A 22,506-nucleotide genomic window follows, 5' to 3' on the forward strand; every position below is an offset into this window, starting at 1 on the left:
AAATGTCTGGTGCCAAACCATATGCCTGAAGGCTACTTTCACTATCAAAACCTGTAAAGCTGCTTTCGCTGTCAAAATCTGTTTCAATTTGAGAGACTAGCCCCTCCTTTAGAATATCAACATTATTCTAATTCGCTTACTGCTGTCTTCATATGTTTTAACTGGTTTGATGTAAATATACAAGTAGATAGTTACTAATACACAGACTATTACCTTTACAGGTCATGAACTGGAGACACACTACACATGGCGTAACATCCTTGTAGTGACTTCACAATAAAGCTGTTCACGTGTATGCTGCTGCGGGTAAACACTCGATCAATATGTACTGCATTATGTTTGTTTGTGGTAAGAGGGGTGATTAAATGAATATTCATCTGTCGACGATGGGAATCAATAAAGAAAAACCTGATGTTGTGTTTCACAAGGATGTATGATTTCACCGTAACTGTTTTATATGTACATAGATGAAATGTTATTAAGAGTGATGACACTCATGGTATCTTCATTGATTGTGATATTAATGTTACATGTAGCAATTTCTTGCTGATTCTATCATAAAGAAAGAATTAACAGTGAATATTAATAAAAATAACCTCATGGTATTAAAAAATTAAGGATATCTATCACAACACGAAAAACTGTTTATCGATGGTGAACAGATTGAAGTACTTTAAATATCTTGGTATTTTAACTTCATATAGAAATAAATTTACATAAGAATGTGTTACTTTAACTAAACAGGCAAACACGATATATCAGATAGCTACGCAAAGAATTAATCGCAAAGAACAACGAAGAACGAAGCGTGGTTTCTTTCACGACAAAACATTGTCCTATCATGACGTAATTTCTGGAGATTCAAATATGCGCTCGCAACTTGAAGACGACGTAAAATTTGAGAGGGAAGTGTCTAGTTAGTTGTTCCCAACAGATGTAGCTGGGCAACGTAGATAAACGCAATGGCAACGATGGCACCCCAAAAGTGGGAGAGATATACAGATAATCGACGTGAATATTGTGAGCATATGCGGGAAAGACCAAATTTACACATATCCCCTTTTCAGAAAATGGGCTTGGTCGACATTGCCGCTGTCGGATGCTATTCGGGGTGTCATCATTATTTAAATACGGCTAAATATGTTGAAAGCGTGTATTTTTTACTAACATTCAGAAAGAGGATGTAGGATTGTGACATACATTGATTCCTGTTTCTACAGTCTTGGAGAAACCAGCTTTACAAATTCTCACCAAGCAACCTTGAACAAGGGAAATAGTTCTATGAAGCAACTCTTACATGTCACTTAAAGAAGGCATTCTATGTTATTTGTATTTTATTTACACACTCTTTCATTAGCCCTTGACATTTATGTATTTTGAATTTATGATTTTACAAGAACATACACTGCTGTATTATGTAAGTGTCCTGTGGAACAACAGACGTGATGGTAAAGATGCAACACTGATATGTAGTTGTTGTTATCATAGGTTGCAAATAAGGGGCATGGGTGGTCAATTCGTATACGTGACCGCATTTCGTGTAGAGTTGCGTTCCTTAGGGGACCCTGGATCCAATGATCGTGAGTTCTATTCCAAGATAAACCCTATTCATGAGCCTAGTATATTAGGTCTTTGAGACCCACACCCGTACCTTTAGGTTCCAACAATGGTTAAAGACTTTCCTCTCGCTGATACATCGTCATGGAACTGAAATACGACACACTCAGTATTTATTTAGAAGTAACACTATGCTCACTCGTCACTCATTTGTCAACACCATACCGTGCCATTAAAGTGGTAAACGTCTATGATGCCCTTCCACTTTAAGCTAACACGCTGTGATAGAACTGATAAACTATTCAAAACAGCCGTTAATGTGATTTGTTTGCTGTTTCCCATCACTGCTATTCAATTGACTATGGTTGAACTCCATGGATCGATTTACCATAGAGAGCAACTAAAATTCCAAATGTTTTCTTCTTGTTTTCCTGATTTCAAAGTTTTGGAATTTGATGTATGAATGTGTCACTACTTTTCGATATTTCACAATTATTTCACGCTCATTTCCACCATGGGGGCGGTCGGGTAGCCTGGTGGTTTAAGTGTTCACTCGTCACGCCGAAGACCCGGTATTCGAATCCCGACATGGGTACAATGTGTGAAGCCCATTTCTGATGTCCCCCGCCGTGATATTGTTCGAATATTGCTAAAAGCGGGGTAAAACCATACTCACTCACTCATTTCAACCATGCAATAGATATCCCGATTTATCACACACTTGAACCATGGTCCACCAACTATTATAATGAAAGAACCACCAAAACAACGATCATATCTTTGACTCCCAAGGGTACGTGATAGCCCTGTGACATGAGACGACGTGATTTGATGAGCAGCTATGCGCCCCTTGATCAGCATCCGCTGGCCTTTGGGTCGAATCCCAGATTCCAGAGTATGAGCGTCTGTCGACATCAAACGTATGAACGTGGGTTCCACCAAAATGGTAAACTTCTTTGACCTGCTTTACCCGTCCTGACACATCAAGCGGATACTGCTGAACGTTGGGTAAAGTCAGTCCTTCACCCCCAAAATATCAACAGTTTACAGTTTATCGTTGAAGTAAACATGACATGTCCAAGAAGCCAGAAACACTACGTGTGTGTATCTGCAGTAATTTATGTGTCCGAAGGTGACATCATATATTCAAACTTTAATCATGGCACTTAATATGTTTCTGTTTAATGCCTCGCACAACAATATTGCAGCAATATGACGACAGCAATATGACGAATCTGGATCAGCCATAGCAGTAATTGATAATATGAGTGAGTGAGTATGGTTATACGCCGCTTTAAGCAACATTTCAGCAATATCCCGGCGAGGGGACACCGGAAAAGGGCTTCACACATTGCACCCATGTCGGGAATCGAACCTGGGTCTTCGGCGTGACGAGCGAATGCTTTAAACACTAGGCTACCCGACCGCCCGAATTGTTATGAGCAACGTCTCACGCTTTTCACCTGGTGTCACTGATTTTCAGTGATCCACTTTGCATTTTACATCCGATGGAATCTGTTTCAGCAGATTATTCTCTGGCATTGAGTGTAATATTTCCTAAGGCCGTGAATGTTCTTACCCTTATCAAACAACCTTTGAGTAAGAGTCGGATGACGATCTTTGAAGCTTATGCAACACAACATATTGAATTAACTATGTTTCATTTACATTTTCAATTTTGTCAAACAAGCAAATAAATAAACATTAACGATTATAGCAATGCATCAATGTGTGATGCAATTGAACTCACGAACGAACTTACGTGTCAGATAGATTTCCTAACATTTTACAAGTTATCTGTCGATATGCGTTTGAAAATTATTGCCGACATCACATTTTGTACAGGCGACAAGTTACTGATTTATAAATCTTTAACATTTGTTTCAGAGAGTGAAATTAATTAATTTTTTTCCTGATCTCACTTGTTTCTATCTGTCTAAAGGCAAATGTGACATGAAGTCCCACATCAGAGCTGTGTGAGGTGTGGCAGACGCCGCCGCCTAAATTAAAGTTTTATTGAGACTCAGAGTACAGTTAATACAAACAGCGGTTACATCTCGTGCGTAAACCTCGATCTCTTAACGTCACTCGAACTGGCATATGGGTGTTGTACGCAATATTTGTTCCAGAGTGCAATGTGCTTCTCAAGTCATGATATGAATTTCTTTTGTGCAGAATATATATAAAAATATATGAAAAGTGTAAACGTTGCTGTTAAGAAAGCATGGGTCAATTTGGAAAGTCTTTCTTCCTTAAATGAGCGGTATACACTGAAATTGGCTGACACAGTTACTGACGATCCAACTCATGTCCTTAAATCCGAATACACAATCTTACTATCTGGCCAACGCTATCAGTGAGTGAGTATGGTTTTACCCCGCTTTTAGCAATATTCCAGCAAAATCACGGCGGGGGACACCAGAAATGGGCTTCACACATTGTACCCATGTCGGGAATCGAACCCGGGTCTTCGGCGTGACGAGCGAACACTTTAACCACTAGGCTACCCCGACCGCCCCCGACGCTATCAAATTCCACAATGTGAAAACAGCTTGTACATCATGGACAGCATATCAAACAACATTCGCCTCTTTAAGCAATATCTGAAAACGATTATATCTTGTTGGACATTGTTCCTCGTGTATGCCTATTGATGTAATTATCTACTCAATTAGCAATGTAGACTTTATGATAAGTAGAATATAATTAGTTTTTGTCCATTTATTTAATGTTTCCTGATGTTTTAGCTCGAGAATACAAAAATAATTCCTTCAAAGGTATTATAATATTTTCTGTTGTCGATCACGTATCGGTGAGTTGTGAAAACATGTTATCTTTTCGTGGTTACTGGTACAAGGGAGGCTACTCCCCAGTCACTAACACGTTGTTCTGAGTCATTTTCGAACGAATGGCTACCTTGGATTTTGCTTACGTCTATAAACAGCTTGATGTCTGGAATTCCCTCGCGGAATGCCGTTCGAGTTTTTCAAGCGACTCGTAAAAGATACATATATTTTTTTTTTAATTGGGTGAACAAAAAAACTTACTTTTTGAATTTTTGTTTTTTTCATTCAATCATTATAAAGTCAAACTCAGACTCAGACACATTATACTGACAACGAGGGAGATTGAACCACCGACCTTCTAATCTCTGGGCAGACGAGGCTTATAAGGTTATAAAAAGCACATGTTTTTGTAACCAAAATAATAATTCCAAATTTTAGCTTTGTCTTGTACATATACATTCACGTTACAGTGATAAATAATTTGAAATGACAGCAACAAACTATATATGCTCCAAATTTGTAGGTCAAAGACTCAAATACAGAGGGTGTTAGATATCATTCTGATGTGATGCTTGATCAGGTTCAGGTAAGGAACAGAATCACAATAGTTTTAGAAACAAGAGCTGTCAGCTCTGTACAACACGACTGCCTTCAGCATTTGCGTCTTTCATGCTTGCAGACTGAATCCTGTGGCCCTGTCCCGGTAGGCTTCCTTGCTTCATCTTCATCCATGCATTATTCTCAGGTCCACTGAGTGGTCCAACATTGTTATCTATGCCATTCGAGTCTATCAGGTTTTAATTGTGATGGTTAATGACATTATCCTATTGGGTGAATTTGAACACTTTCACATTATTGAGACAGGAGACATACAGCAAGCCGTCGCTGTCCAGACAGATACCAGAAGGACATTGCAGGCCCTCCTGATCTGTGAGAACATCCCTCACAAACTGCCCCGACTCTGTCAGCTGAATCACCTTGCGGGAGTCCCAGTCTGCAAGTAGGATGTCTCCTGTACTGGTTGTTGCGATACCATGAGGATATCTCAGAGCCCTGTCTCCTGTGGGAGTGTAGGTGAAAACAGCTTCTCCTTCACCGGTCACACATACAAGGGAGGCCACTCCTCCGGCACTAACTAACACATTATTCCCTCTGGTGACATGGATGAAATCTGCAAGCGGTACGATACCCGTGTTGACAGACTTCAGTACATTGCCTGACATATCCAGAATATCCAGAGAGTGTTTGACTTCGCTGTTACTCGCTAGTAGTTGTGACTGACTCAAGAATGCTAGGGCCAAGTGTTTGTGCTTCGTTGTCATGGTTGACAGCAGTACAGGGTCAGGGTTGAAGCCAATCATCGCTATCATCTTCTTGTCAGGGACACTAACAGCAACCTGGCTGTCACTCATCTTAGCTAATCGATATGGTTTACATGATAGAGTTAGACATTTGTGGTGTGGTTTTGATTTTAAACCATAAAATGCCTTAACATTATTACCAGAATCTGTTATAACAATGACCTTTTCACAAGCAACTGTCAACACTGTGACATCTCTAACAAAATTAAGCACATTCTCTGTGTGACAGTCAACTGTGTGATACAGACGAGGTGAAGACGTCCTGTCACTTACATCCTTCACTATGTCAATATGGCCCAGCTGTATATCCTCCACAGATGCTCTCACCTCGTCCATGTCATGTGTGAAAATAACCCTCTCGGAGGTTGGTCTACTGACAGCATCTGTGTCTGTGTCTGTGTTAGATTCCGCTGCCGACTCGTAGACGTCGTACATGTCTGCCACAGACTCTGTCGTCACAGCTTTCTCCACAAACTCTGCTTCCTGCTGGTACATCTGTTGGTCAATCTCCTGAGATTTGATGAATGCTTTCAGTTCTTGTATGTTTCTGTCAGTTGATCGGTCGACCTGGTCCATCAGTTCCTTTTTCTTCTTCATCAGCACTTCTGTAGCAGCCCTGTGGGTGTCTCTGATTTGTGTTTTCACGTTTTCCGCATTTCGGGTCAACTCCTTAATCTGGGATTGTGCCATTGACATCACCCTAGCTGTAGATTTCACATTTCCCTTTAATCGTCTAGTTTTTTGCAAAAGTTCTTCTTTTACAAGTGGGTTCATGTGTTCAATTGTATCAACATCATCACATTTCCTGTGTTTTATGCTACAACAGAGAGTACATAGAGCTACTTTGCAATCTTTACAAAATAGTTCAATTCGTTTGTCTTTGTGTAATTTACACATTGGATGAGGTGCTGATTTTCTTCTTCCTTGTGTTAGTAAATCAACTATTTCATGGTCTCGTAGATTTGGCATTTTGTTGTGTAGCTTGAGGCATTCACTACAGAAGGCGTCATTGCAGACAGAGCACCAGGACGTGGCAGGGGTTGTTTTCCCGTCGTGTCTGCAAACATTGCACGAGTCCATTTCTGAAGATTAATGAAATCCATTTATGAAATTAAACAGTAAAATCATTGTTTGTGATTAATAATGAGTACCTTTTGTGTTCAGGAATCTCATTCATTTAAATAAATGTAAAAGTTAAAACATAAGAACATGATGATGCGTCGTCATAAACCAGATGAATACTCACTTGTAGAACTTTGTCCAAAATCGTCCATCAGACTCTGTATAATGTGGTTTGGTTTAAGCTGACTGACCCACTCCTTTACTGGTCTGGCAGGATTTGGTCACCTTCGTCAGCTGTCTACAGGAGGGACACGGGATGCATTTGTCTTGCATTGCTTCAGGCTGTGTTTTGGTGTATTTCAGCAGACATGTCTTACAGAATGTGTGACAACACTGAAGCGTGGCAGGGTCTGTGAACACCTCTGAACAGATGACACAGGTCAGGTAATTGTCTTCCAGCCTTTTAGCAGTCGCCATCTGAGAGAAAATATACATTGATACTAGGTTCCACATCAACATTGACACAATTTGAAGCGTATAATTTGCAGGGGAAGAAGATTAACGAGAGGCCATTCGTTAGCTTAGCTGGGGGGGGGGGGTCGGGACTCACCCCTTTTGAAAAGTTACTGAGTATGTTGTATGCAGTAAAATTATCTGAGGGATCCATCGAGTTTAAATGTGCTGGATCCGCCTTTGATATTTGATTAAAATTCATGTTATCACAATAGAATCAGAGATGAGTCAAAATTGTTTTTGCAAATTGTAAAAATTGATGGTAGTCTCTAGCAGGGACATAACTCCGTCCATCTTCTCGATGACCGCCTGTTACACGACAGAGATCACCCCTGTCCTTTTCAATGGAGTTTTTGTGATGGGCAAAATCAACATCTAACTGTATTTTTTGCATTCTTTGCATATTTATTTCTGTGGATATTTTTGGGCATCTAATTTTTAATCTAAACCCAAACCATGACTTTCGCTATCGAAATCTGTAAGGCTACTTTCGTTATCAAAATCTATTTGAATATGAAAGAATAACATCTCCCTTATTATATCAACATTACTTTAATTCGCTTAATGTTGTAATAATATGTTTAACTGTTTTGATGTATAAATCTACCATTAGAGTTTTACATATATGCAGAGCAACACTGTAGCAAGTGATTACCTTGACACACACAGCAGAGGGCGTCTCACTTCCTTGTTGTGTCTTGACAACAAAGCTGGTCACGTGTATGTTTAGCGTGGGTAGTCACGCAATCAATATGTACGTGTTCGTTTGCGATAGGACATATTAGTAACAGCAGTTTTAACTGTTTCAAGACTTGAGGCTCTTCAATAACAATGCTATTTATTAAACCTTACATTAAAATACTAGCTTCTGATTGGTTAAGAGCGGGCAAATATTTTCCATGTAGCCCGCTTATGTACCCCGCAGGGAAATCAACCGGAACGCACCTTAGGTAACTTGCTTGTCTCGCATACGAATCGTTGAGCTGAACAACCGATGTTTATCCGAATGCATTGGGTAAAAGGAAGTAACTCGGTTCGTTTGCGTCGTCTGCTAGCTGTCACACTAGCTGAATCAAATTCGTTGTCAAACAATCCCTCAGGGCATATAGTGTGATTTACCCTGTGTGTGAGCATGTGTACCCCTGACGGCCCGGGATACATAGGCTCACACACGGGGTACATCACATTTTATACCCCTCTAGATCGGTTGTCAACTTATATTAACACATTCCTTCCTGCTGAGGGGGGAATACGTTTGTAAACGTGCTAATTCTAGATCTACCTCCAACTACATAGATATCTGGTCAATGTAAATAACCCAATTGTGACTATGAAACTTGCTCATCAATACAAAGCTTAGAAAACCCATCCCTTCACTAATTCCGTTTTGCGTGTACTCAATTTATTATTCTTTGATGCATAGGGACACTATATGGATATTCTCCCTGCTATTACTCTTGGCAATACCTGCAAGTTTATATGGTAATTGTAAATGACCCACTTTTGAGTATATTTTAGATATTTCCATTGTAATAATGCTGTGAATAGATTATGTCAGTTCTGTTAACATTATTACCTTGTTTGTGAATTGTCTCTGTTCTAGAATGTATCTTGTGTGAAAGCCCACACGGGCAATGTATTAGATAGAGTGTGTCGGATATATTATATTCAATCACATGTAAACTGTTGTATGACGTTGTGTACCGTGGAATATGTATCATGAGTAATGTAGGATGAATCTTCGCATATATTGCCCGCTTCGTGGTCAAGTGGAAGATCGGGGGTTCTATCCCCGGCCACATCATACCAAAAGACGTTAAAAGATGGTACTTGTTGACTGGCGCTAGCTCGGCATTAAGGGGCTAAAACAAGGACTGGTCGGCTCGAAGTCAGTATACTGTGTCTGAGTGGGGTATTCATGTTAAACTGCGGCAAGGTATCTCAGTGGGCTGACACATGAAATCGGATCAGTCCGGACTGGTACAACCAGCCACCCCCACGTGCACTTTCCCCCACCCTCTACTCCCACCGCACGCACGCCGCTAATTGAGTGTAATAATCTTTTAACGTTAAACCCAAATTCACCTAACCACACCTCTTTGCATACAGTACATGTACTTCTATACCTGATTGTAAACATTCTCTAATACTAGTAATTGATTGAAAGCATTCTGTTGTTGACTGAATTTATAAAAAATTCAGTGGCTGTCTGATAAACTGACTGTTTATTCACTCAGGTCTTGTGTTGTTGTGTGGGTTGGTCGCGTACAATGGTACCTTCCCTCACTCGTTTTAATAATGCGACAATAGGTTTTATGCGGCCCGCGTTAGGTTTGATATCACGACACTTGGGAGGTATAAACCTAACGTGGGACGCATAAAGCCACACATACCCCGAGGGATACTGCTACAACGAATCTACGAATCAACGAATCTACCTTGACGATCTGCCATTGTAAATGAATTGAAAGAGATTGAATGCTGTTCGATTGAGCTGAGGTTAACCAGTGCAGTGTAACGTGACTTTCGTTGACCCGTAAACAACGTGCAGCTTTTCGCTTCGTATCGGGGTGCAGGAGTTGGGAGGATATTTATTGTGCTGCTCAGGAATGTCCATGTATTATCGTCCCTGACCATCCTGATGTGTGAGAATATATCTTTGACAAAATTAAACTGCGCCGACACTGTCAGTGGAATCACCTTGTGGGTGCCAATGCCTACAAACAGGATGTCTTCTGTCCTGATAGTTGTCATACCTTGAGGATATGAGGTATCAGTTCTTCATACCAATGCCATATCAGGTTTTTCATGAGTAGAACTGATGGTGTTTCTTACCGTGGATCTATGGGCAACAGATGATAAAAGTCTGACTGTATTATCAGGAGGAAGGCCCCTGTTCTTCATACCAATACCATATCATGTTCTTCACGGGTAGAACTGATCATGATGGTGCTTATTACCGTGGACCTATGGCCTATAGATGATAAAAGTCTGACTGTATTATCAGGAGGAAGGCCCCTGTTCTTCATACCAATACCATATCATGTTCTTCACGGGTAGAACTGATCATGATGGTGCTTATTACCGTGGACCTATGGCCTATAGATGATAAAAGTCTGACTGTATTATCAGGAGGAATGCTCCCGGTTCTCCATAGCAATGCCATATCAGGTGCTGCATGGGTAAAACTGATGATATTCATTACATTTAAAACTGTGCCCATGAAATAAAAATTAATTGTCGATGTATGCCCTCCCTTACTACTCATGTAGAGGTGTTCTTTAATCGTACACTGTTTCTATGATAAAATGTATTTAGTGTCAGTAACATATCTTCATTTCATGGGAGATAAAATGACCTATTTGTTTAATATGACAACTACACTTCTACACTGACTGGTATATTGTTGCTTACAATGACCTCAAATAAAGTAGTTTCCGCGGATTTTCTCAGCGAGAGGCACATTAATACAGTTATCCTCAGTTATTAGTACCTTTTGTACATTCGCGCGTGCGTGCCTTCTTTGCATCGAGGCATGTATGGTATGTTTACCGTCTTTGCAGCCTTAGGGGCGGTGGGGTAGCCCAGTGGTTAAAGCTTTCGCTCGTCACGCCAAAGACCCGGGTTCGATTCCCGACATGGGTACAATGTGGGAAGCCTATTTCTGGTGTCCCCCGACGTGATATTGCTGGAATATTGCTAAACGCGGCGTAAAACAATACCCACTCTCTCAATCACTTTGCACCCTTACAAGTGTACCAGTGGCGGATGCTACCGGTATAATAGGACAATTGAGCGAACACCTGGTGTCATCACTTATGTTCAGTGATCGATTCATATAATGTCATCACGATGTTGAATTTTCCCCATGGAATTCGTTCGGCTTGCGTCCGTGACTGAGTATTCTCCGGCGTCGACATTTGAATTTAAACGAATATAGAACACTCGTCTGTTTGTGCCTTTTATCATGCATATACGTTGTGTCATTGTTAGCATACATACATGGATTGCACAATTGCCTGTGTGTAGCACTTTACATCCATACATGTATAGTCATGTATATGTATCTTCTCGCATGCATACACGTATGTATTGCGTCTTTTTATGAGTGCGTGGCTGTGTCACGAATTGTTTGATAGGCATTTCTTAGAAGTTGACGGATGACAAAGCAGACAAAACTTCTTTATGTTACTGCAATGGCGACGTTTCGGTAGGAAGTTGTTGTCATCATGTGTGTCTACCGTGTCTGTGTGACGTCTTTGCCTATATGTGTGTAAGTGTGTCACGATGTGTGGGTCCGGCCTTTCCATGATCATGAGTATAACAAATGTACTGCGCATATGTTCAGCGTGTGTATGTGTGTGAGTTCGTGCGCGCGCGCGTGTGTGTACCTTTTCCGCACATATGTTCAGTTCACTCTTTTGAAAATACATTAAAAGTTGCACAGATTCTAAAACTTTTTGGGTATTTTTAGGGGGAATTTTAAAATGTTCTGTTTTAATATGATATGAATTATTTACATATCAGTGCAATACACACTGAGCCAGTCGAAGGGGTACACTGTCTTCTCATGATCAATTACCTGGCCAAGCCGGCGTACAGTCCATTTGGCCAATGTGCACCGAAATATTACAAGCTGCATGGATTTGAAATTATTGTTCAATATACAATCGTGCATGATGTATATTTTATTATAATAAATATACACTGATCCAGTCCAAGGTGTACATGTGTGTGAGAACGCAATGATAAATCGAGTCTGCTATTTTGACCGTCATATAAACATAAATCATTATCATGGTGCGGGGCTAGATCAAACCAATGGTCCACCATTTCATACACAATACGTAATACCGGTCCCCACAAACATGTTGAAACACTCATGCGTTAAAAATGTACATGGCTAATGAATTGAATGAAGGTTGTAAACACACACTCCAAAAAGAAGCTCCTTAATATGCACCATGTCCCAAAATATAATTTGTTAAGTATTTAATAAACCCAAAGTTGTTTAAATACGACCCAGCTACAATAACATAAGTAAATGGGATATATTTTTTTGCTGGATTTCAACAGCTATTCACACGTTTTACAAGCACTGGCTACACTTGTGATACATTTAGATAAACATGGTGCTTATGTACAGGCTAATTTGGTCATACTCCCTAAGTGGTAAACAATTCAATTTTTTCATGTGGCAGATGAAACCAGACCCTGACGTCAAGATAATAGAAAGACTATTCACCCACGTAAGAAGTGACAGATACGTGTAGCGCAAACCGAACATGTTTTTAGACTAGCGTGTTAAAGTACGCTGTGAAGGGATCTATTTTGTCACTTAATCTTGTAGTACACAGACTTAGTCAAGTTTCCCTCACAAAGAAATCGCCTATAGTGCCTTAATTAATATAATCTACCATTCATTGAGAACTCGGAAGTTGACCAAATTCTCCATAAGGAAGATAAGCTATAAGATGAAATAGAAGAAGACAAATACTTAAAGATGTACATTAAAGGTTGTAGCTAACGCAAATCCTTTAAGTCGGTTTATTGTAGACGTGAGATTTCGCATCCTGACTGGACAACTGTATGCTTATAAAGGACGTGTTGGAGAGTTCGAGTCATTTACGAATCAAGTTGCTTGGAGAAGAAGTCCACAAAGCAATATGTCTGTCACAACATCGGCCCTTCTGTTCGGGATGTGCTTGGCTCAGATAGCCACCGCCCTGTGGCCCGTGTTTCCGACAAATGGCGAAAATTCCCGAGACACTACAACAAACCCTCGGGAGCCGGATTCAAACTTCCAGACGGCGGGAACAACCGAAGTGTGTTCGTGTTTGGAGGAAATTTCACATCTCGAAAAACAACTAAGACTTACTCATGGAAGACTTGAGAGTTTTCAGCACAGAATGGACGAGCTGTCGGCGGAGTTATACAACATGCAGAACGGAATGAGGGCGTTGAGGAACGGACGTTAGTACTTGCCACCGTTTAAGTTTATGGCGTTCATGATTGGTTTATTATGAGATATTTCAGTGTTCAGGAACTTCTTTAACAATTCCAAATTCTCGAGCATCCTAAATTTGTACCTTGCTCACCATTGCATCTGTGAAATGACGTCCAGAAAAGGTTCACGACATCGAATCTTAATTTAACACTTACCTCGTTATTATGCCACCGTTTGAAATATAAGCGATACAAAATAATTCAAAATCATAAAATATCTCTGCTATGAACGTAAACTTATCACATTAAAATTCATATATCTAGTATGGTCTCCATTTTCTGACATTGTCGAATCCATTGTCTGATATCGTCTTATCCATTTTCTGATATTGTCTAATCCATTTTCTGTAATTGTCTGATCCATTTTCTATTATTGTCTGACCCATTTACTAATATTGTCCGATCCATTTTCTGATATTGTCTAATTCATTTTCTGATATTGTCTGATCCATTTTCTGAAATTGTCTAATCCATTCTCTGATATTGTCTGACCTATTTTCTGATATTGTCTGATCCATTTTCTGATATTGTCGAATCCATTTTCTGATATTGTCTGATCCATTTTCTGAAATTGTCTAATCCTTTCTCTGATATTGTCTGACCTATTTTCCGATATTGTCTGATGGATTTTCTGATATTGACTAGTCCATTTTCTGATATTGTCTGATCTTCTTTAGGCTCGCTATACTGCCGTGAAGCTACATACGTTATCACTATAACGAGACTACATTATGGATATTCTCGGTGCCATGCTTCACTGTAACGTCCTATGCGTTCATCTATTTTCAGTTCGACCAGCTCTTGGACAATCACAGGACATTTCTTTCTCGGCCCGCGTTGGCACCAACAGACCATATCTCAAGGACGTCGACACTGTAATCTTCGACGACATCATCATCAACAATGCTGGTGCATACGACCCCTACACCGGCAAGTTCACATCACCTGCCATCGGTGTCTACCATTTCAGCGCCACCATCCTCAGTGGCTACAACACCACCATTGAAACAATGTTTGTGGTCAACGGGGCAGAAATGGGACGGTTGTATTCGGGTTCCTTCAACAACAGAGGTTCAGGAACAAACTCTATTCTTGTGAACTTGAAACAAGGCGATGAGGTTTCAATCAATTTGTTCTACGGCAACGGGGATTATGTTCACGGACAATGGAGCACATTCTCTGGATATGCCGTGTCACTGTTTGGATAGGTGGTGTGAGATTGCGGAAGCTCTTGTTTAAAAATTGACTGAAAATGGCGTGAAGTGGAACGTTTCCTTGCCAAACATTTTCATTGCTATCTGTATCATCTCGTCACACAAACGCATCTTTTTGTCAGATTCGTGTCATCCAACAAATGTTGATTGATTCATCATACACTCTTCCGTCGATGAATCATACACAGTACTTACTTGCATGTAGAGTCGATTGGGGTACGACCTGTGATGAACAGTTACCTCATCATATCATACTCATAATCATAACCTGTACTATAGATTATTATATGCTGAATACAAATCATCAATAAAATATGTAACCTAATGCTTGTGTTTGTTGTCTTCGTAAGAAATCCGTAACTAACATTTCTGAAATAACCCTGACTGCACTTAAACCTGGATAGTGCATTCAACCACACGGTGCACACGTACAACTATTTTAAATTGTGACACACATTTCGTTACTTAGCTGGTAGTCAAATGTCTATACATTTTGTTGTGACTTGGGTTAGTATGGCAGTTTTGAGGTGTTGACGTCTCTGGTGTCGACGTTCTATATTTATGAAACCTTCTCTGAAATATTTTTGATTGCAAGACTGATTGATCGTTTGTGAAACTAAATGTTGTGAATTCTGGTAATAAACATAAGTGGGTTATTCATTTTAAATCGATACTGGACGATCTAGGATTTGGTGATGTTAAATGTGGATTCAATATATGTATATACTGGGCGATCAATGGATTTGGTGATGTTAAATGTGGATTCAATATATATATATACTGGACGATCAATGGATTTGGTGATGTTAAATGTGGATTATATATATATATGTGTGTGTATATATATATATATATATATATATATATATATATATATATATATATATATATATATATATACTGGACGATCTAGGATTTGGTGATGTGGATTCAATATATATATATATATGACCAGAGATCTATTATATATCCCAAAACTTCATCTCATAAAATTAAAAAAAAATATGTATATCATTTGAACAAAACCAATACATTTTGGATGTATAGACACATAAAGAATGCCACCATTGCACTATTGTGCCTCGGGTGTTTGTGTGTGGCTGAAGCTGTGATATACCGTATGTAAGAACATCATTTTGTACCAAAGTGATATGTTTCTCAAAAAGGATGGTTTGTGTGTGGCTGTATGTAAGAACATCATTATACCAATATACATACATTGGTCCGAACCTGGATTGGAATTGATTTTAAACCAACAATGCTCATATCCATGCAGTATGTGTACAAGTAGTTTCTCCTCCAAGTAGTGTATGGTAAAAGCGTATTAAACTACATGTTCAGACTGCACAAAGCATATACATCTAAACGACGCCTTTCTACGTTCATGTGATTCATTGTCCAAATATATGGTTACATCAGAGTTCAAAAACAATTATGCATTTTAAGATGTATTTCTGAAATCGAAAGAGAATAACTGTCCGAAATGAATATAAGGAATAAACTTAGGCCTCGGGTGTTATTTAAAATGAATATAAAATTTCAAATATTAGCTTGTTTCAAATACAAGCGTGAGACTTGATTCCCGGATCCAAGTACAAAAAGCCTTATGGTCTATGCCACGTGGGTGTTATATTCGATGGGATATTAAGCCCTGGTCGACCTTCATCATCTGGGCCAAAGCAACATAATACACGTAATAAGCCGTACATTCTACACACCACTTCCATCTTCGTGTCCGCGGTTGTTGTCCTATTGTGTTTACGTGCTTGTTCAGTGCGGTTTGCTTCGTGTGCTAGAACCGTTAAAGTCAGCATTAACTTGTCATGCGTCAACAGTAGCCCCTCAAAACAAACACGCAAATTGTCTCAGCGATGTTAAGTTAATTCCTGTCAAACAAGGGAGCTGTGCAGTTTGAGGAAGTTTTTGTTATGAAACAGGAGACAATTTGTACAGATGTGATCCTGAGCCTGTGAGTAAGCTGTTGATGACGAGCGGTGTTACCACCACCAACTGCTACACCCAAAACTGGGCCTTTGTGTTCTGAGACATGGCGAGGAGGTGTACATTCAGGACTCTTTTCTGCTGATGACATCTAGCACCTTCATCACACTGCAACACACCCGACACGGCCTTTGTGTTGTTAATATAAATTGTCAATGCAAGGGAATAACCAACCTAGATTTACTTCCAAAAAGATTCCATTTGGCGTACAGGGCAAATAGGTGTGGAAATTATATGAATGGATTACTGAAAATCAGTGATGACACCAGGTGTTTGCTAAAAGGGTAAGCAAGTCCTACCCTACCGTTAGCACCCGCCATTCATACAATCTGCATAAAAAAGTAAGTATTTATTGCCTGACGTTGCACAGCAGCACTCTTGCCATGCGACGTATGCTTGAAAACAAACCATACAATCAAGTGATCGATGAACCAGAAAATCCAGCGACACGAGAGCACCAATACTGATTTTGTTAAAACTAATAGAAACAGGTATGTAAATATAAGTAAAGAAAACTTTAAGAAATATATTCGTTTTGCAACACAGTTTGGCGCAGATGTAAAGTCTGGGCCCAAACATTTTTTTTGCAGTTGTCTCAGCATTGATAAATGCTACTAAGACACAACGCGTCAGATATGCTGAAAATTCTGGTCTCTTGTCTGTTGATGGGAGTAATGTCAGAGACAGGTTTCCACGACTGTGCTTAACATGGGTGGTTTGGGAAGCCACGATATCTCTACGACCGTACAGGTTGTACTTCAGATCACTGTTGAACTTTAGGGCAGAAGATGTAAAATGCTTTAAATGTTCACAATTGCCTTTACCTGACATTTTAGACCCGTGGAGATTCGGGGTAAAATAGATCTTCAGCAACCCATGCTTGTCGAAAAGGCGACTGTGCTTGGTTAAGAGGCGACTAACGGGATCGGGTGGTCAGGCTTGGTTGATGCATGTCATCGTATCCCAATTGCGTGGAGCGATGCTCATGATGTCAATCACTGGATAGCATGGTCTAGACTCGATTCGTTACAGATCGCCGTCATATAGCTGGAATATTGCTGAGTGCGGCGTTAAACAACAAACTAACAAACAAAAAAACAAAGCTGACATTTTAAGCAACGATTCACTGAAATGCTTAAAAGTAGAATAATAAGAACCATGTCATCAATCCACTGGTAACATTTTACACCCATTCAATAGTAAAACTTCTTGTCTCTAACTATGAACAGGTGTAAGTGATTCACGTGAAAACATTTTATTGGAGAAGGGCTGATAGCATTGTAACGTCGTAGTCAACAATGCATACATCTGACATATATTATGTCATACATGCATACTGAAACCTAAAGTAAAATACCATAACTTATCCGTACTATCCATACACAATGTCTTTAGAAAAACGTACTCATTCACAACGGCGAGTCGAATAAATGAAAACTTGGGGAATATCGACAATGAAATATAACATGAGAACAAAGACGATTTTATATCAAAGTATATTTATTAAATTGTAAAATCATTATAATCAACATAACACACGTCTAGATTAAGAGACAGGCGTTCCTATTCAACTCTCACAATACAAAAAAATAATACAAAAACTTCTTGGACCAGAGCGTGGATAGCACACACACGCGAACTAGCTTCTTCGCCCTGCAAGGAAATGTCATATTGTTCACGAAAACCACAGTTTATTTTGCAAAGTTTTCAAGGATCCTTCTCATTGAGGATAAACCCCGAAAACGTGCTGTAAAAGCCGTGGACGTGAGTGCCACCTTGATACAAGAGCCTTATCCAAACGCTGTCACCACTGCGGAGGTTTACAACGGCCGCGTTACTGCCAGATCCATGCGCGTCATGTGCGCCTGAGTACATCCGGGATACTTCTTTGTCATTGACTATGACCGCAGTTTCCACTTTGGTGTTGTAGCCGGATAACACCGTGGCAAAGAAGTAGTACGACCCAGAGAGGGGCGCCGTGAATTTACCAGTTTCTGAATTGTACCCCTCGCCGTTGTTGGTAATAGTTGTGTCGAAGATGACGGTGTCCAGAGGTTGTAGCTCTCGGTTGTAGCTCAGCTTGGCAGTGAAGGCGATTGCTGGCGGGTCTCTCTGGGCGGACAATGCAGTAGCTCGGGCGACTGAAATAAAATGTGTAGCTATAGTGAGTGAGTATTTTTTTTACGCCCCTTTATGCAATATTCCAGCAATATCACGGCGGGGGTCACCAGAAATGGGCTAAACATCGGCGTAGCTGTAGTAATGTGCAGAAAATACTGTTGTAATATGGCTATTTTTGATAATACTTATACCGTTACTGCTTCCATGACACAAATGTCCCTTATTAAATGGTTTGAATCATACTTTTCGTTTTCACTTTTGGCATAACGACTAATCGGATGGCCATAGCATTATATAAAGAAGGTTAAGAATGCCAGATATACAAGGAACTGTTTGTCGCAGATACCAACAAATCCTAATCTTCTTATGTACAAGGAATTCCTTAATCATCGGTGAGAGTTCCGCCTTTTGTATAACATTCAGTTGTATTTATAGACCGATTTACCCTTGTTAGTTTGTTTGATTTTTGTTTGTTGTTTAACACCGCACATAGCATAATTCCAGCTATACGACGGCGGTCTGGACCAGACAATCCAGTGACTGCCATCGTGAGCATCGATCTACGCAATTGTGATACGATGACATGCATTAACCAAGTCAGCGAGCCTGACCACCGATCCAGTTAGTCGCCTCTTACGACAAGCAAAGTCGCCTCTTATAAGAAAGCATGGGTTGCTGAACACACATTATAAACCGGATCTTCACGGGTCCTTGAAATAAATCAGTTTCATAGCGTGACCATTTTTTATCATCCTGGTATAAGAAAAAAACCCATACTGATAGAATAGATAGAACGACTCGTATAAAGAATTGGGCGGCTATCATCGAATACAGCAAATATGTTAGAGACTACTGGCGTATCTCTGCATTTACAAAAAGAGGAACAATGAGAAATAACAGGCATAATTAATCATGTGTATTCTTGCAGACTGGTTTCTAGAGGTGTTTAATGTTGAACACGACGTTAAACCCCATTTCATATTACCTCTGGAGGCTTTCACAGTGAACTGTTTGATCAACTAGATATAAATTCATAATAAATCATGCATATTTTTGCTGTTTCCCCAAAATTTACAGACTGTAAATTTGTAGGCGTTTTATCAAATATTGTAAGGCTTAAAATAAGAGGTGGGCTAACACCTTGTTGAACATGATTTCAGTTATACAACAGCTTGTCAGCTTTGGGGTAGAAAAGTCCAAAATGACGCAGGTCGAAAAAGGTTGACACCCACCAGTACGGGCATGGCCCTGACAAACCAAAAATCACGATCAAGACAAATCTCTTCACAACAAACTGCGGCTCATTAGACTTATCCTATGATTCACGAGGTTGTATAGACAATAGTTGGTTAATAAGAAATGATACCGTTGGGTGTGTTGTATGCACTGTTTTCATTCTTTTAAAATTAAAACTAAATTTAAAGGGATGCTCCAAACGCTGCCTGAGCCATAATCATGATAATCAGAAGATTTAGGATAAGTACTTGCATAACCTGGCCAGGTGATCACTAACATACGTTGTAAAGTTTGTCTTTTGCATTCAGCATATTGTAAAGTTTGTCTTTTGCATTCAGCATATTGATCTGCTTATCTTATTTCTTTGCATAATGATGATGTCCGATGCAATTCTCTATTTTGACTTGTACCTTATGTTCCCGTTTTTTGTCGGTTTTTCTTTGAAGTAATTGACCTAGCAATATCTGTTTGTCGAAATACATGACTAAGTCTATTCAAAACCAACTGGTACATTTATTAAATATAGAAATTCATAATCCCTGCTAAATTATGCCTTCTGGTATGCTTAAGTGGTCAGTGTGTCGGATGTTTCCAATATAAACTGTTTGATTGGCATTTTTTGGATTGGTTGGTTGGTTGGTTTGTTGTTAAACGCCGCACTCAGCAATATCCCAGCTATATGACGGCGGTCTGTAAATAATCGAGTCTGGACCAGACAATCCAGTGATTTACATCATGAACATCAATCCACGCAATTCGGATCGATGACTTACGACAACCAAGTCAGCGAGACTGACCACCCGATCCCGTAAGTCGCCTCTTACGACAAGCATAGTCGCCTTCTACGGCAAGCATGGGTTGTTGAAGACCTATTCTACCCCGGACCTTCACGGGTCATTTTTTAGAATTTGGTAAGTAACAGTGAAGACAAGATAATTTATTGATGACAACTTCTTTATTCTATTATGATGTGACGTTTCGGTATAGATCCTCACATTTGATCGCCACGTCTCCTTGTAGACGGCGTTTGAACTATTTGATTGGCACTTTTTAGATGAGGTGAATCGGACCCGACCTTCAGCTTGAAGAGTGAACGCTATAACCAATATGCTACCCACCTCCCCTTATTAAAAGAATAAGTAGAAAGTGTTAAATTGACAGTCCTATGGCCGAATAAACACTTACCTTTGGTTGCATTTTTTAGAGCAGTGACTAAAGCTCTGAGTTCATAAAGTTCTGATACATAGGTCTCCAAAGCACCCTTGAGTTCCTGTCGCTGATGAACTTCCTGGAGGATTTCTCTCTTGAGGGCAGTGATATCGGACGCACAGGAACAGTTATTGGATCCGGCTGCCCATGCGTTATATCTTGTGGGGATGGCTGCAGCCTTTTCAACCTTATGCGCAGATGATACATAAACTATAATGCTTAAGAGCACTAACGCCGTTTCACGAGTCATTTTGATAGAGGTGTTCTGCAGAGTGGTGTTCTGAGTCCGTGCTTGTCTTTTATACCTGCGTGCAATACGACCTTCCTCACGCCGCCCATGTCAGACTTTTTGAGTCAATATGAAACGTTGAGACAACAAACATGCCCCGCGAGCCAAGTTAGGGAGGATCACTTTGCCTGCCAACACAATAGCCTCAACAAATAACAAGTCCTCCATCTTCAATTTGTCAAATATTTGTGTTCTTGCTTCTTCCAGCACGCCCCGCGCTTCTGACATTGACTGGCAAGGGGATGTGTACCTCTTAACATAGGAACCCATTCAAAACAGGATTATGATAATTCTGGGTGATAAGCTAGTCAAATTCGTTCGTAAAACCTAAACTATATCTGGGCCAAACAGGAAGCGATTCAAAATATGAAATTCCTGTTTTCCTCGGACAATGGTCTTTTCCCCCCGAGAACAAAACCTCATGTGTTTTGGGTGCAAAACAATTCACCACGCCCATCTCTTGATGCTCAACACAAGATAACATGACAATGCAACTTTAAATGGTACTTTATTGCCAAGTTACACCAAGAAATTGAGTTTTTTCTTATATACTCACAACTTTTTGACAGAAACAAACAACCTCAGTTTGCTATGGGTTTAAGATTTGTGATTCTGACAAACATGAAGAATGTTTTCTAGATTAGCCGATTTCCCAACTAATGTACCTATTTTTCCAAACGGTGCAATTATATATCTACATAAAAGCGGAAAAACCCTTTTGTTAATCATAAAATATATATAAAACATTAACGCCAGAGAATTCTCACCTCGATTATCTACCTTTGGGCGTAAAAGGCAAAATAGCGCTAAGAATTATTGAAATGTATCACTGAAAATCAGTGATGACACGAGGTGTTCGCGAAAAGGGCAAGCATATCCTGCCCTACCGGTAACACCCGTCACTCGCACAATTTGCATAAAAAAGTAAGTGTTTGTTTGTTGCCCGACACCGCAGACAAGAAATATGTGCTAAAAGCAAAATCGATTGTACGATTTCGATTATTTAATAAGCACGTGTCTATGATCACTGTTAAATATTGATGGTGTTCGCGAAAAGGTGAAAATGTAAACACAACCTTAGAGAGCCTATCCAAATGTACAATTTAAAAATAACATAATTACTGAGTCTTTGAAAGACATTTAGAAGTTAC

The 22,506-nt window shown here is 39.8% G+C and overlaps 3 protein-coding genes across 3 annotated transcripts; 1 reads left to right on the forward strand and 2 right to left on the reverse strand.

Annotated features, from left to right (window-relative positions):
• Positions 1–4,848: 4,848 nt before the first annotated feature.
• On the reverse strand, positions 4,849–8,089 carry LOC124129302. Its single transcript, XM_046492824.2, has 3 exons — positions 7,935–8,089; positions 6,951–7,243; positions 4,849–6,786 (listed from the first exon to the last, which is right to left on the reverse strand). The coding sequence occupies exons 2-3, from the start codon at positions 6,976–6,978 to the stop codon at positions 5,168–5,170; spliced, it is 1,647 nt and encodes a 548-aa protein (XP_046348780.2). The 5' UTR covers positions 6,979–7,243; positions 7,935–8,089; the 3' UTR covers positions 4,849–5,167.
• A 4,821-nt stretch (positions 8,090–12,910) lies between these two features.
• Positions 12,911–14,824, forward strand: LOC124138629 (complement C1q-like protein 4). Its single transcript, XM_046505366.2, has 2 exons — positions 12,911–13,252; positions 14,075–14,824. Exons 1-2 carry the CDS (start codon positions 12,946–12,948, stop codon positions 14,491–14,493), a joined length of 726 nt encoding a protein of 241 aa, XP_046361322.2. The 5' UTR covers positions 12,911–12,945; the 3' UTR covers positions 14,494–14,824.
• A 3,158-nt stretch (positions 14,825–17,982) lies between these two features.
• LOC124138628 (heavy metal-binding protein HIP-like) lies at positions 17,983–21,343 on the reverse strand. The gene is made up of 2 exons (XM_046505365.2): positions 21,043–21,343; positions 17,983–18,641 (listed from the first exon to the last, which is right to left on the reverse strand). Exons 1-2 carry the CDS (start codon positions 21,314–21,316, stop codon positions 18,208–18,210), a joined length of 708 nt encoding a protein of 235 aa, XP_046361321.1. The 5' UTR covers positions 21,317–21,343; the 3' UTR covers positions 17,983–18,207.
• Between the last annotated feature and the right edge of the window lie 1,163 nt (positions 21,344–22,506).

Source organism: Haliotis rufescens, unplaced genomic scaffold (genome assembly GCF_023055435.1).
Source record: "Haliotis rufescens isolate VD_foot unplaced genomic scaffold, xgHalRufe1.0.p SCAF_17, whole genome shotgun sequence".
Lineage (NCBI taxonomy): Eukaryota > Metazoa > Mollusca > Gastropoda > Lepetellida > Haliotidae > Haliotis > Haliotis rufescens.

Bases quoted from the DNA above. Each gene is read 5' to 3' on its own strand.
- LOC124129302 (XM_046492824.2), bottom strand. From the start codon at position 6,978: ATGGACGATTTTGGACAAAGTTCTACAA. The intron at 6,787-6,950 runs GTGAGTATTCAT...ATTAATCTTCAG, and splicing joins TTTTGGACAAAGTTCTACAA to AAATGGACTCGTGCAATGTT.
- LOC124138628 (XM_046505365.2), bottom strand. From the start codon at position 21,316: ATGACTCGTGAAACGGCGTTAGTGCTCTTAAGCATTATAGTTTATGTA. The intron at 18,642-21,042 runs GTAAGTGTTTAT...ATTTTATTTCAG, and splicing joins TCTAAAAAATGCAACCAAAG to TCGCCCGAGCTACTGCATTG.
- LOC124138629 (XM_046505366.2), top strand. From the start codon at position 12,946: ATGTCTGTCACAACATCGGCCCTTCTGTTCGGGATGTGCTTGGCTCAG. The intron at 13,253-14,074 runs GTTAGTACTTGC...ATCTATTTTCAG, and splicing joins GAGGGCGTTGAGGAACGGAC to TTCGACCAGCTCTTGGACAA.